Raw genomic sequence first — 14,701 nt, forward strand, 5'->3', positions numbered from 1 at the left:
TAGGTGACTCATAGGACAAGTTTTCATACTATGAAGGATAGAAATCCATACTGTGAGAGGGAGTTGCCATGAGAGTGTACTCTCTTGAATACAACACTAACTTTTTCACCTTGGATTTTTCTGATATTCTGCTATGACAACACAAGAACCACATAACTTCATGTCTTCAACTTGTTCAGAACAATCTCCCTCTAAGTATCTTAAAGTCATACACAAATCTTACTGAAAGCATATCCCAGGACCATTTAATAATATAATTGCTAGAAAACAGAATGTTTATCAAGGAGGTTTGGATCAAAAAATCTCTCAGTGATTTTATTCCACGTTTAGCCAGAAAACAAACCAAACCCAAGACTATCAAATCTAACCTCTGTATTCAACTCTTTGATGTGGTCACCTTTCACAGAAGGAAACAATTGACAAACCGAAGGTGACACTGATTAAGTGGCTCTACCAATTTATATATAACCTGTAATGGTAAACAGTGTCAGAAAGCATGTCAAACTTTCACCCAGCGACAACAAAGTTGTCCTTTAAAGTCCACTCCTAGGTACTAGAGGCCACTGGCACTATCAGCTTACAGAGTCAGTAAGGCTCTCTCAATCACTTTGACAGCACGCTCCAACTCAAAGAAGTATTTATTTTATTAGCAAATGAATCTGTTCATTCTCTGCAGTTAACATTGGATTTAAGCATGCACTAGTTTATCAGACTTGGCCACAGCAGTTTTTTCTTTGGTATGGCATTTTAATCATTATATTCTCCTTGTTGACTGCAGGTAAAATCCCTTGCAGATCACTGTTCATCAGGCTGTTATTGCCTGAGAATTATTCTACGTAAGCATTCACTAATTTTACCTGTTCTTTGACGGACGATTTCACACATTTCACAAAGGGATGTTGAGTGCTTAATGGGGCAGTTTTATCTTAACAAATGTAAAGTACTATTTAGATCACATTTTCAATTGTCATTTTAATGTCAAATGCTGTTTCTCAGTTGCTGTTTTTTATAAGACTTTGCTTAGTCCTTATAAACGAAGATTCCCCTGAAAAATGAAAAGCATTCATTGAGTAAAGCTTTCATTCACTGTCTAGCTTTTTGGAAGACATAGAGATCCAGCACAGCCCTTAAGATAAGTGAATTTATATTCCTACAGAAGATAGAAGTTTGTAATTCTTCAGCAATTCTATCTTGCCTAATAGTATACTGAAGAATCAAGATGGAAATGAAGTAACTGTTTCAGCTCATCAATTACACTTCTTATACTTCTTGTTATAGAAACTGGGCATATTTAGGAGAAATGAAGACCAAGAACAGCCACTGAATTAGCAGGCACAGGCCTTACCAGTGCAGAGTAAGCTGGTGGAAGAACTCTTTCAAGCCTGCCTTTATATAAGAATAAAGCAACTATTTCTAATTTTACCATACTAGTGCTAGAATTAGATACAGGCTACTAGTTCACATATGCAGTTCTTAAAAGCCTGACATTCTTTACCCAAAACAAAATATTTGAAAGGATTTCTTACCAGTCGCACAATGGGACACTTAGCAGAGACACAGAAGCACCAGCAAGAAAGTCAGAAAATAGTTAAGTGTTTATTTAAGGCATCCTGGATACACAGTATTAAAACCTCCCATGGAATTCAGCTTAAACTATGTGCAGCTACTTATCTTTTTATATTAAAAAAACAACAAAAACAAAACAATTATTAGACTAGAAAATAGCTTAATAATCCCCCATAGTGCTTGCATGTAACTCAATGCAGAGTTCTTTTGAACACCCATTCTACAGAAAAGCCTCTGAGATCTTTAAACATGAAGGTTTGTTTTCAAGGCGCTTATCACAGAATTTCCTTCAGCATAACATATGTTCCTTCTCCTAATAATACACAATACATTATGTTTCATATCTGCCTTGAAATATTCAGTAAAACAGAAGAAAACCTATTTTTGTAGTATTGTAGTTAAGTGCAGAGAGAATACAAAGCCACATATTTTTGTTCGAATTGCAAACTTGCTAAGAGAATTAGTCTAAGTGTATTTTCACATTTCTTTGGGATAAGAGTAGCTAGTTATCAGAGAGCACTTCACAGCTGTGTAATTTCTTATCACAATTCAATTAGATTAAAGAATCCATCCAGAAGTCTTAATAACTGTAGACAACAACTTTTGCTGATATTACTAAATAAACTAGTTGATTATTAAGCAGAAAGTTGGCTGCTCCAAGCTTACTTGTATATCCATGAGTCCTAACACCAAAAACCTAAGACACCCTGCAAGCATGACTCCAAGTGTTTTCAACTGGATAGATTTTCACTGTAAAACAGTAAGAACATCATTACTACTTTGTCCGCAGAGCAGGATTCTTTTTTATTCTGTGTTGAATACCTGACTTTGTTTTTGAGGTAGCATACATTTGCTATACAGTTGAATTCCAGACTAAGGAGGTCGGTGTCTTTGGTCACTACCATGGAAATGTAGCTTGACAGGCATAAGAAATTTCATGGATTCTTTTTTAAGTATAGCACTGGCGATGGCTTTTTCTAAATTTAGATATGTACCTGGAACTAGAACTTTGCCTTTTCAAATCACATCTTCCTCCACATTCTCCTTGGCATTCCTGCACAAAGATTAACCACTGTCCTTTTATTCAAAAGTTCTCTTCAAATCAGCACTCTCCAAAGACAAAGAGTCTCATTCTGTAAAAGTTGTTTAATGTGTACTAAAAATGGCACATCAAATTGAAGACTTCTGTGAAAACATTAGAATCTTACAAAATGCAAGATCTGTGAGACCTTGGTTCTGAAGTAAAAAACTGCTCCATACTGTCTGCAAAAAGATGCAATGAGCAGGATGCAGCAAATAGCAACAAACATTAATATAGACTTTCAGTGCTTTTGGCAGTAACTCAATAGCACCAGAGGTAACTGCTAGACAATAGTATCTGTGTGTATTAACAGCATGTATAACAGGGCATAACTTGTGATAAACAAGGCATACGTACTGTCCAGTGTTCTTTCTTTAAAAAAAAAAAAAAGTTTGAATGTTTGACTTTGAAAAGATAAACTTGTGCCTAGCTAAAAGTGCAGGCAAAGAGATGTCTCATCCCAAATTGAAAGATGCTAGAAACAACATAAAAAAAAAAAATAAATAAATCACACGTTGCACAGAAGATAGCTAAATATTCAAAAATTTACAAAAAACATCAAAAGAAGCATTTCAGTATTGTGAGCTTACAATTCCTAACTGTAAAGATTTTTAAAAGTGCCAGATAATTTTTATTTTGAAAAATACAAACAATGCAAAAAATACTGACTTAAGTAAATGACGGAAATCTAAACCAGAGTAGTGGGAATTAAAACAGAATTCCATTATTTTTGTTATTAAAGGCATTATGTGGTACTTTTTCATAGTTTTACAGTGCAACGTGATTAAGCCTTAATCAGGCTTTCCTACTTGGGACACTGTGCTGTGAACACTTGGCAGCGCAAGTGTGGGTATCCAAAGGAAACGTGAGAATCAAGAAGTAAAAAGAGAGGTGAATCATGTGATATACCAGAAAAAAAAAAGTAACTGTCATGTTTTGAAAGTTATTTTAGCATCTAAGAATTTAAAGCTATTAATAAATACAAAAATTATCGAACTTAAAAGCACTATAAAAATGTGAACTTCTAGACTTAGAAATCCAACGTGTGCACCTAGACATCTGAATACATTCCAAAAGCATACCATACAGATTCTGAAGGCAAACAACAACATATCATACAGCCTTAATCTCATCTCACGTACATTAAAAAAAAATAAAATTCAATCAGCCTCATCTAAAACATAAACATTTTCACAGGTTGTCATGTATTGTAAGCTACTTATTCTGTTTTCTTTGCCTGTCTCTTCTTAACACCATCACGGGGCTGCTCTGAGGACGACTGGTCACAGACTGAAGAGCCATTGGAAGATGAAGCACCTTCACCCTTCACTTTGGGTGGTGGTTTTTGCAAGCCAAAGAACATATGGCTCAATGCAGACTCAATGGGAGCAAATGGAGAAGCTGTAGATCTTGTCAACATCATTGTTACCTATGAGAACAGTCAAGTTGCACTGTAAGTTTTAATGACTTCACAGTAGTTGAAAAAAAGTTCCGTGATAAACCAATGTATGGCACTTCCAACTTGCAAACTGAGCACTAAGAGTCCATGCCATCAAGAACAGAAACATGCCCACTATAGCTTGAAATCATCAGCAAATATTTCCCTTTCTGACCTACACTTTTTGTAGCTATCTAAAGCTACGTAACGCTACATAGATTTACTAAAATCATCCTAAGAGTAAACCTTTATTGGTATCATACAACAAGGCCTTCATTTGTTTAGGTGAAGAGCTGTGAGCATTAGTTTGAAGTCTTGTCTCCCTAAAGCAACTTCCTCAGAAATGAACTTGTCTACTACTTCACAAAAGTGAGACTGACAACAAACATTTTGCTCTCTAGTCTATTCAACAGCAGCTCGGAAGCTCTTAAAATTGCTAGACTTCTGCTAACACACAGGCTACCCATTTCTTATTAGCTAATAATCCTGAAGACAAGCATCATCCTAGAAATGAACAATACTAAGTGCGTCAAGGACCGAAATTAAGTGATGCTGTGTAAGAAAATACTATTATTTACCTTTAATGTATTAACTGCATTGTTTTTACAGCATTGTAATAATATGTGACATGCACATACAAACTAAAACCTATTTAGTTTCTTTTGCAAACCCATAGATGACTGCACGTATAAGGCAAGCATTCAGCAGCTAGCAAAAGGCAGAGGAGTGTTTCTTTCCACAAACACCAACTTTGTTTGAGTTTGTGTTAATAAAAGGCTACCATGCCAACTCTTGGAAGCCAAAATTCATGATTCCACCTCACTCCATATGCTGAACAGTATGAGAATAGGTCTTCTGTTCATATAAGCAAGACTAAACAGCTTCAAGACTTCTGCAGAAGCCATCCACCCCTCCTAGAAGCAAGCTTTATAACTTGCAGCATAATGTTCGAGGACTGAAAAAAGGTATTTTTTAAAATCAGTTATTTGCAACACCTTCAGATTCTTACCTTGGAAACTACAAGAAAGATGGTGTATAGAAACATAAGGTTGTGTCTTGCGATTGGCAAGTACTGGCTGTGCTGCAGAGTGAAGAGAACTGCTCCTATCAAAGTTACCTTCACAGGACTGCAAATTAAACAAACAATGTTAATTTCTCTTTCCTACACTACTCTGACAAATTTCATGGCCTGGAAAACAAATATTCTCAACATGCACAACAATTATTTCTAAATAAAAGAGACAAATACTTGCAGTGACATAGTAAAAAACCACAATGTTATTAAACTATGACTTTCATTTCATACAATATTATTATGCTTGCTGCATTATAGACAAGCATCAAGTGCAACATTGATTTATACAGCCAATAAATTTCTACTTCACAAATACTCCTCAAATTAAAATACATCCTAATGCTTCTATTTAGATTCTACATACTAAGTTGCTCCTTTTCCTCTTCTCAACATGTACTTTACTGAACAGATAAATTACAAATCTTTATTACTCAGATTTGACTTAAAAACATATTCCTCCCCTATATTAGGAATTAGTTATTCCAAGCAGTTGTCACAGGTGTCAAAGAGTGACCTTATTCAAGTCTCATTCCACTGTGACACTCCACCAGTTCTACAGTTGTGATCAGCTGACAGTTGGCTTGATATAGGCCTTTGTTACCAAGTTTTGTCAACATAGCTGTGTTGACTTGCAACACAGAAAGATTTACATCTTTAATCTACCTTCCTCATGATGGTACTTGAGCTGACATGTATGCAGTCAGAAAACATGAGAACTTTCGGTCAAATGAAGTCATCCTACATTTTTGCTATAATGAATAACCAGTTTGCACCTTCTCAAATAATCAGAATCTTCAGTGGAAAAAGTGCTGGCAGAGAAAGTAAGAATGTTCAAAGGAAGCCATATTGCTGATGTTCAGAATGTGCACTAACACCACAGACTTTACTCATGTATTTGTGGTACTTTTCATTTTGGACTGAAGGCTGTGCTCCTCCGTAATGTTTTCCAACAATTTCCAACCACTGTTTAGCCATCATATTGACTTCTTCCTATTTGGTATTCTTGCACTGCAAACCCCAAATGACCAAAAGATAGCTAAAATTACATAAGATCAACAACCAATCTTTCACAAGATAAATACCAACCATCTATTATAAACGTTTCACTTTGGGTTTCATTTTCTTTTTTTTTTTCCTGTATTTTTAAATGTGAAGTGTCAATACAGGAAGTTATTAAAACAGCAGTTAACACATTGCATTTGTTTTTAAAAAACTTACTAGGACATCTTCAGTAGTTCATTGGTTTCAGGTTTCCACACTCCTCTCACCAACTGCTCGAAGTTGGAGATTAGACCACTACCAGCTCCTGAAATTCCAAAGATTAACAGTAAGCCTTCACTGGCATGCTACCGCTGCTGCACAGCCTACTGTTGCTCCAGCAAAACTTCTTAAACCAGGCACCAAATATGGCACCCAAAGCTCAGACTTAAAGAGGTTAATCCAATCTTTCATATGTGCATGACTTGAGTGACCAAAAGGAAAGTTCAGGGCTTCAGTTAGGAAGAACGCCAGGTTCACCCTTACACAGCAATCGGAAATGACACACTGATCACTGCAAACAAGTGCCTAACCTGATAAAGTAAATCGCTACAGAAGCTTATGCTATTCCATTCTTGTTAGCAACTAAGTACGGAGAATGTGAGTACAAAACAGGAGAATCTTCCACAACAGAAGATGGATGTGTGTTTTATATTACAGAGAGGCAAAACATAACCAGGTATTAGAAATTCTGGCCAGTAAAACTGATCTGTATCATCAACTGAAAGAGTTATACAACAGACAGATCTTCATATGAACACATGTTGTTTCCCAAAGCCCAGCAGCGTTAAGCAAACAGATTCAAGATCTGCAGCACTACAACCTGAAGCGGTTCTTACTTTGTCACTATAAATATAGCTGTTAGGAAGGTAGATTCCAGACAGCATGCAGTCTAGAAAGGTAATTCCTGTGTTTAAAATAAGCTCACGTTAGCAATAAAAAAAGCTAAGACAACCTGTCTTCTTCAGCCACGTGTAAGGAAAACATTTCGGAGGACACATGCTTTTGGAAAGGTTAGTGACAGCAGGAGATCTACTTCCTCATTGCCACCAACTGCCCATCCCAGAAGTCCTCACAAGACCTTCTGAAAGGATAAGATGAACTTCCCTCAAAGTCATTCAGTGTCACCCTTATCCAGGCAGAAAAGCTGCTGCACAGACTTCTCCCTTGGGGGGATAACAGGCTGTATTAGGACTATCATATTCATCACAGCAAGAAACAGTGCTAGAGTTATGCTGAAGGGCTAGGTATTTAAATACCACTCCAAAATATCATAGCTCATCAGAAGAAGATGTTATGCATGTTACCTCTGGCCCAGCCCACAGCTATCATGACAAGCCAGGCATCTTCAAAATGACTGTCTGCATGCGCAACGCCAGCCACTATTTTCCAAGTCCTAGTCACTTCTTTCATTCCTGCAACCAGAAGCCGAAGAGGCAGAAACGCAAAGCACTGGTAGAATTTGTCTTGTGGGCAATAAAACACAAGATACCTGAAAATCATATTGAGAAAATCTGTTACCAGTGTTCAGATATTTCTGCTAACAAATTCACTAGATATTCCTTGAATGTGACTAGCAAAACTTGATACACTACTCACAGCTCAGTTTCTTATACTGCAGATATTAGAATGAATCTGAAATGCGTTTGAGCTCTTCTACCGAATCATGAAACATTACTATCGTTGTTGCCTCACTATCCCAGCTGAGAATCCCTTAAAGTAATCAGAAGGAGCTTTAAATTTTCACAGAATATTCCAAGTTGGAAGGAACCCACATGAATCATCAAGTCCAGCTCTTGAAACTTCTTTCAGCAATGGTTCCATAGTTTACATACCATATTTAGATTATTCAAATTATTAAATTGCTGTCTGACTTTGTTTTTGTTTTTTTTACCCCCAGAAGTAAGACAAGGTGATAAATTATGCGCTGACAGTATGCTTCCCTCTGAAAGTTGTATGGAATTACATAATTGCAGCAAGAATGCCTCCACTAGTTAGTATCACGCCAGACAAAATGCACAGCTATTTTCAAACCCATTTCACATCTTAGTAACCACTGATTCTAGTTTTCCCAGCTTTCCAGTCACAAGTACATTTCTTTCTTCAAAGTGTTAACAAAACAACTGAAGGTATACCTTAAATTTAATGTTTTTTTTTTTTAAATCAGGTTGTTTTCAAAATAAAATAAAGATACTTAACAATGAAATCCTAAATTGACAGTAAATTGTGTTTAGATTATGTGATGTTTTACTTTATCTCCTCAATCATAACCATATTTTAATTCTTAAGCAGACAGTCAAGGTCTCCTCTAAGTTTAAAAAAAAAAAAAAAACAAAAACAAAAAACATAAGCATCTATATCAGAATAGAAATAAAGCAGAAATAATGAAGTGAAAGCAGAGACAACCTGTAAAAGACAGAAGATTACATCTTCATTTTTCTGAAAGAAATACCTGCCTCTTGGTTTAGGCTTCTGAGCTCAATCTAGTCTACCAAGTACAAAGGCTGTATCTTTTCCCAGTTCTCTCAGGCAGCAAGGTAGAGATGTGCATCTCTTTCTCTAGTTCACTCCATCAAAACAACTATCACACACCAGAGCCAGGAAGAGTCAGTCATGTTTCTTGGTTTGAGATTAGAAAGTATGAGAACACTTAGGTGTTTTTCCAGAAATAATGCCTATCCTTAACAGCAGAATGCCATGATGCTCTATAGGAAAGCACAATTTATGCATTTCTTTTTGCTGCAGTGTACTAAGTATCTAGAGTTTTCAGTATCACTGAAAACATATAAAGCTTTTTCTCTTTAAGACCTCCCAGACTGAAGCATACAATAGCCTTTTTCTCAAATACATGGAAGCTATTGGAATTTACAGTAATAGCTAACTATTGCTCCTACTCTGTTAGTTCTAGCACTGTTTTCAATTGCTTAAATTTCTTCCTTTATCTCCTATGGCAAATTCAATTGCCTCTGCAGCAACCAAACTTCAGTTGGTATGTCATAGATGTATACAGAGTATGCATTTTGGTGGCTACTGCAAATAGCCATTTAAGCCATGTAATCAATACACAACACTAACCAGAATTAATTTACAATTGCAAAACGAGTGTTTATGACATCAAAGCATAGATAACTGGATTGAATTCAAATTGCACTACTACTCCGCCCCATTTCTGCCTCTAACTTCTGTTAGTAAAGCTTGCTAACAGTAGATGTCGCTGTCCTACAGTCTATTTAGGAGCATTTCTTGAGCCTAGCACAACCCCTTTCATTTTCCAGTTTTATGTGTGATCTGGGGAATTTTGCTTCATGTGTCTTGAGATCAAGAATTCAAGTTATTATACTAATGAAGAGAGAACTCAAAACTAAAACCTTAAGAAGTTTTATAACATTCACTGGTTCTCATTAAAACCTCATTTTATTTCAGCATGCCACATTTGTCCACATCAAACGAAAGTTACGTTCTCTTTACTTGTCCTGTCTGAGTTTCAGCTGTGACAGAATTTTTTTCTAGAGAGTATGGTATGATGCTATGTTTTGGTTCTAGGAGAAAAATAATGTTAATAACACAGTGATGTTTAGAGATGCTACTAAGCAGTGTTGTACAGAGCCAAAGCCATTGACAGTGAAGGCCCCAAGGAGGTGGGAGGGAACTGAATCAGGACAGCTGACTTAAACTGACCAAAGGGATATTCCATACCATATGACATCAAGGAGTTTTGAAGGCCATGGGAGTTCATCTCACTCTCTTCCCCTGTTCAGGGTCTAGCTGGATAGCAGTAAGGGGGTGGTAAGCAAACGCTTGCACATCACCTGTTACCTATATTCATATATACATACATACTTTTTATTGTTGTTGTTATAATTATTACTCTTTTCCTTTTCTCTATCTTAGTGAACAGTTTTACCTCAACCCACAAGTTCTACTTTGTTTTTCTCTAGCCTTTCCCCCATCCCACTGGTAAGAAAGGGATTGAGTACGTGGTGCTGAGCCACCTGCCAGGTTAAACCACAACAGCTCATTTGGCACCCAACATGGGGCTTCTCACAGGGATTGGAGTGACTACAGGGCTGGCTGTGAGGATCACAACACCTGCAGGGCCTGTCAGAAGGGCTATAGTAACTGCAGAGTCTGTCACAAGGGAGTCAGAGCAACTGCAGGACCTGTTACAGGAGCTGGAGCGGCCACAGGGTCCATTGTAACAGTGGGAGCAGCCACAGAGCTTGCTGGAGGAACTGGGACAACGCAGCTCCTTGGGACCTTTGCTGTGAAGATTCTTGGCTCTGTACAACACTGCTTAGCAGCAACTACAACCATCAGTGTATTATCAACATTGCTTTTCTCCTAGAACCGAGCCACAGCACCATACCAGACACTGAATGAAACCATTTTGTCCCACCTGGGAATAAGACACCTCCTAACTCAAGTATTATTTGTTAAAACTGTCTAATATAAACCAGAAGCTGATTCTGTAAATATTTTATCAATACACATTTAATTGTAGGCTATTCATCTCACTGATTTGCTTAAATTTGTCTGCATCTTCCACTACAAACCAGAAGACTAACACAGAACACTCATGCAGATGTAAACACTTATTTTCATTTCTATGGTTTGCAATTGTAAAACTTAAGAGGCAAGAAGGAAGGATTTCAAGCAGCTAATACTCCTGTAAAATAGGAATCCACTGCTGCTCCAAATTTTGTTAAATTTGAGGATTCCTTTCAAGATCAGAGCAACAAACTGATCTTTCAAACAACTGACTTCCACTGCAGGGTACCTTCACATGAAAATAACTCCAGTACTATTTACAAACTCCAAAACAGGCCAAATTACTGCCATGCTCACATACCTGACTTCCCATTCAGCTCTCTATTGGCTTTCACTATAACCCCATCCTTTTAGGAAAGCAATATGGGAAAGGGCAAAAGACAGAAAAAAAAAAAGTCAGAAAGAAGACACTGGAAGAGAAAAAAGAATATCCATGTCTTAGCTCCCCAGCTGAAAAAAGTTCAAGAACTTTATTTCAGTCATGTTCTGGTCTTCAGAAGTTACCACTGAAAATACCAGATGGCATTTATGACCTCTCCGTATCCAGGAAAGCAATAACTTAAGTCTATTTTACTCTGGATAATCTGTTTGACAAGGAACACCATAAAAATATAAGGAAAATGTAGTGACTTAGTTATAAAGCAATTTGTAAGAGTTGCTCTTTTTGAACATTTCATTTCTACAGAAAGGGTTCAAACCAGCTGTTTTGCTGCAGTGACTTCTCTGGTGAAGAGAGAGCATCTAAATTCATGATATTTCTAAGTTAAGCTTGATGATATAATCTTACTATTTACAGTCAAAGTACAGCTTCCTCAGAATACACTCACGTGACTCAATTGTGGCTGCTTACCAGACTGAAGATGCCAGTAGAATATTTATGGTCTTTGCCAAAAATGCTACTGGAGGTTCTCCAAGCATCAAGGAAGACAAAACAGATCCACCAAAGCAGCAAAGCATAGCACTAAACCAGCAAGCAACTGGACTGCGGATTGACACTTCCACAGCTCCTAAAGCAAAGAGAAAAGATATGTAAACAGAAGCAAACACTTGAAAATCGCGTTACATTTTAAAAGACAGTATTTTTTAAGACACACAGTCTTGCACGCTTCCTTTGGATCACGAAAAACCGCACACAAATCTGCAGGCCTTCACAGGAGAAGTCTTTGCTAAATGCAAACTTTCTACAACGTGAAGTGTACACTATCTATAAAAGTGAAAAACGACGCAGTGTTCTCTCAGCATTTTTTGTGGGTTGGTTCAGCCTAACTACTAGAAGCATTTCTAGAAAAGTTTTCCCAGCATTCCAGTTGAACTGTACATACTGTGAATTAGGCTAAAGCCAGACTTAAGCCAAATTTTTCTAAGATTTAGAAAAAGGGTGCCAAAAGCATTAGTTCTCCTCACATAACTTGGATCCCATATCAGAAGACTTTCAAGACCAAAGCTAGCCCGTTCCTTCCAAACGCTGCATTTCCACAATCCTCAATTTCTGTTTTCTTCTGTTCCCCTTTCCTTCTACCTCCTCCAAGAAAATATGACCCCAAACTTACCATCTGGACTTACAAGCAGTTAGTTAAGCAACCCCAAATGTACTGAGCAAGAAATCTTAGCTTAATTGATGCACAAAGCAACATACTGGTTGTCTCTGCTAGAGTTCATCAGTACTCACAAGAGAGGAAGAAAATCTAGCTAGAAAGACTGGGAAAATTCCCAGTTAGTACGTGCACATCCATCATAAAAATACACCTAATCTGGTGTTTAGCAGTTAGTAATTTAATGAAATGCCAACTGAGATAAACAAACTTAGCTGTGACATGACTACATGCTTCCTGTGCCAACAGACACTTAATCACTACCCAATTATCCATGTGTGGAAGAGAATAACTGAATTTCTGAGAACACACAGAGCAGTGCTGCAGTGGCACAGGCTGCCCAGGGAGGTGATGGAGTCACCATCCCTGGACGTGCTCAAGAACCGTGTGGACATGGCACTGAGGGATATAGTTGATGGGCATGGTGGGAAGCGTTGGTGGTTGGACGTGAACATCTTGGAGGTCTTTTCCAACCTTAATCATTCTGTGGCATAATATTCAAACTGTCTGCAAGCAAGCATTAAACCAGCATGCAGTCACTGTAATTACTGTTATTAATTCTGAGTATTAGGGTATACTCAAAAGCTCTGAACTTTACAGCTACAAGGTTGAAAATTAAATTTAAAAAAAGCACAAACCATCACTTTTGCTGTCCTGAGGTTATGTCCCACTGAAGCTACACTACATTCAGCACAGCACTGCAGAGCAACTCCTACTGCTCAACTCCTCTCATGGGTGTTGATTCCAAAAGAAAGTCTAAAGGCAATGCATTTTAACCACCTTTAGGTAGACAGCTCCTTAGATAGAAAGGTGCAGAAATGTACTGAAGTGTTGCGTGTCAGCACCCAGAAACAACTTCAGCCGTAGCAACAAGCCGTGGTGAAGATGCCAGCACTTTAGGTTGGCCTTCACTGCCTGTTAAGTGCACTTACGCAGCAGGAAGTAAACATTCACCTAGACACGCTTCACAAGTGACCTAACAATCAGCTCTCAGTAAGCAAACAGAGCGCTGCAGCTCCCAGTCCGCTCCACAGTCCACAACGCCAGATCCGTTTCCTGCACGGTTATCAGCCCGAAGTAACTCCACAGGTGGCTACGCTAACACAAGGCGGTCTCTATGCTTAGGACAAGGAGAAGGGGGATCTGGGGATAACAGTGACAGTGAAGGCGATGTGCTGGAAAAGCGCAAGCAGAGGCTGAAGCGTCGTCCCGACGTGCGCCACACAGACCGCCGTGGGACGCCTCTCCCATGCGGGGGCACAGCGCGACCCGCCCCGCTCCCCGCGAACCCGCGCCGCTCACCCCGCTGCTCCTTCAGCGCCATGATGGAGGCCATGTAGTGCGCCAGGTCGAAGAAGGGGAACATGGGCAGGCGGGAGAAGAGCAGCGGCACCTGCTCCAGCTCCATGGCGGCGGGCGCTTGCGAGAAGCGTGGCCCTCGCCGGGAGCCGTCGGAGGGCGGAGCGGCGGTGCGCTGGGCCGGGTCTGATCCCAGCTGGGGGGCGGGGGGCGGGAGGGACGTCCGTCTGTGAGCTCGCTGCTTTCCGATTCAACTTTATTTGCTCTCGGTTTCTTTCTTTCTTTGCTTGAGCGCAGGCATGAAAACCAGTTATTTTCTAGAGCAGCATACTGCTTTCCACAGCTGACAGGAGGTGATACATTAGTAGCTGCATCCTCTGGCGGAAAGCGGGTCGGTATGGTTTTGTCTCCCGCTGAGTGCTGACGTGTTCCTATGCAGCAGCAGAGGGTTTCCTGGCAGGGTGTTCTGCCCACAAGCTGTGGAAGTTGCCGTACCATTTCTGCTCCTTGCAGTACTGCTTCATGCCACAGAGCGGCACCGGCCTCGTTACCAGCAGGTGGGATCAACGAGAGCCTAATGTTCGGCAACGACCGCAACAAAAATTGGGTGACGTGAAAAAAAATGTGGGCCAGCGACACGTGCGTGGTGGCAATGTTTACACCGCAGACATGCGTGCTGCTGTGCCTGCCCTTCACGTAAATAAACTCAGCTGTTCTGAAATGGTAGCACACCTACTCATCTTTTCATGCCGCACCTCTGGCAGCAGCAGCGCCTGAATTACTCAGGTCCTCAAGTACATGGCATCCTCTGCTGGGGGTTCTGCTGTCAGTATAACAAGATGGCATTAGTTTATAAGCTAGTTACACTCTGTGTATTAGTAAAACATTGGCTTAGTGTTTTTTTGATTTTAAACTAGGAGATCTCCCCTCATTTCTTGTGGGTGAGGTGATAAAAGGAATATTGTGTTTATAAGAAATTTTAAAATGGGCTGATGAGTATTCTACTGTGTTCATTGAATCATAGAATGGCTTGAGTTGGAAGGGACCCCAAGATCATCAATTTC

At 39.2% G+C, this 14,701-nt stretch overlaps 1 protein-coding gene across 1 annotated transcript; it reads right to left on the minus strand.

Annotated features, from left to right (window-relative positions):
- Window positions 1-1,577: 1,577 nt before the first annotated feature.
- TMEM38B (transmembrane protein 38B) lies at window positions 1,578-14,254 on the minus strand. The gene is made up of 6 exons (XM_048931074.1): window positions 13,641-14,254; window positions 11,597-11,753; window positions 7,506-7,690; window positions 6,379-6,466; window positions 5,095-5,212; window positions 1,578-4,076 (listed from the first exon to the last, which is right to left on the minus strand). Exons 1-6 carry the CDS (start codon window positions 13,744-13,746, stop codon window positions 3,867-3,869), a joined length of 864 nt encoding a protein of 287 aa, XP_048787031.1. The 5' UTR covers window positions 13,747-14,254; the 3' UTR covers window positions 1,578-3,866.
- Window positions 14,255-14,701: the final 447 nt, after the last annotated feature.

Source organism: Lagopus muta, chromosome Z (genome assembly GCF_023343835.1).
Source record: "Lagopus muta isolate bLagMut1 chromosome Z, bLagMut1 primary, whole genome shotgun sequence".
Lineage (NCBI taxonomy): Eukaryota > Metazoa > Chordata > Aves > Galliformes > Phasianidae > Lagopus > Lagopus muta.

Excerpts from the sequence above, each read along its gene's own strand:
- TMEM38B (XM_048931074.1), bottom strand. The coding sequence starts at position 13,746 with ATGGAGCTGGAGCAGGTGCCGCTGCTCTTCTCCCGCCTGCCCATGTTC. Across the intron at positions 5,213-6,378 it reads GAACTACTGAAGATGTCCTA|TCCTGTGAAGGTAACTTTGA; the intron begins GTAAGTTTTTTA and ends TTTAATTTGCAG. Across the intron at positions 4,077-5,094 it reads TCTTTCTTGTAGTTTCCAAG|GTAACAATGATGTTGACAAG; the intron begins GTAAGAATCTGA and ends CTGTTCTCATAG.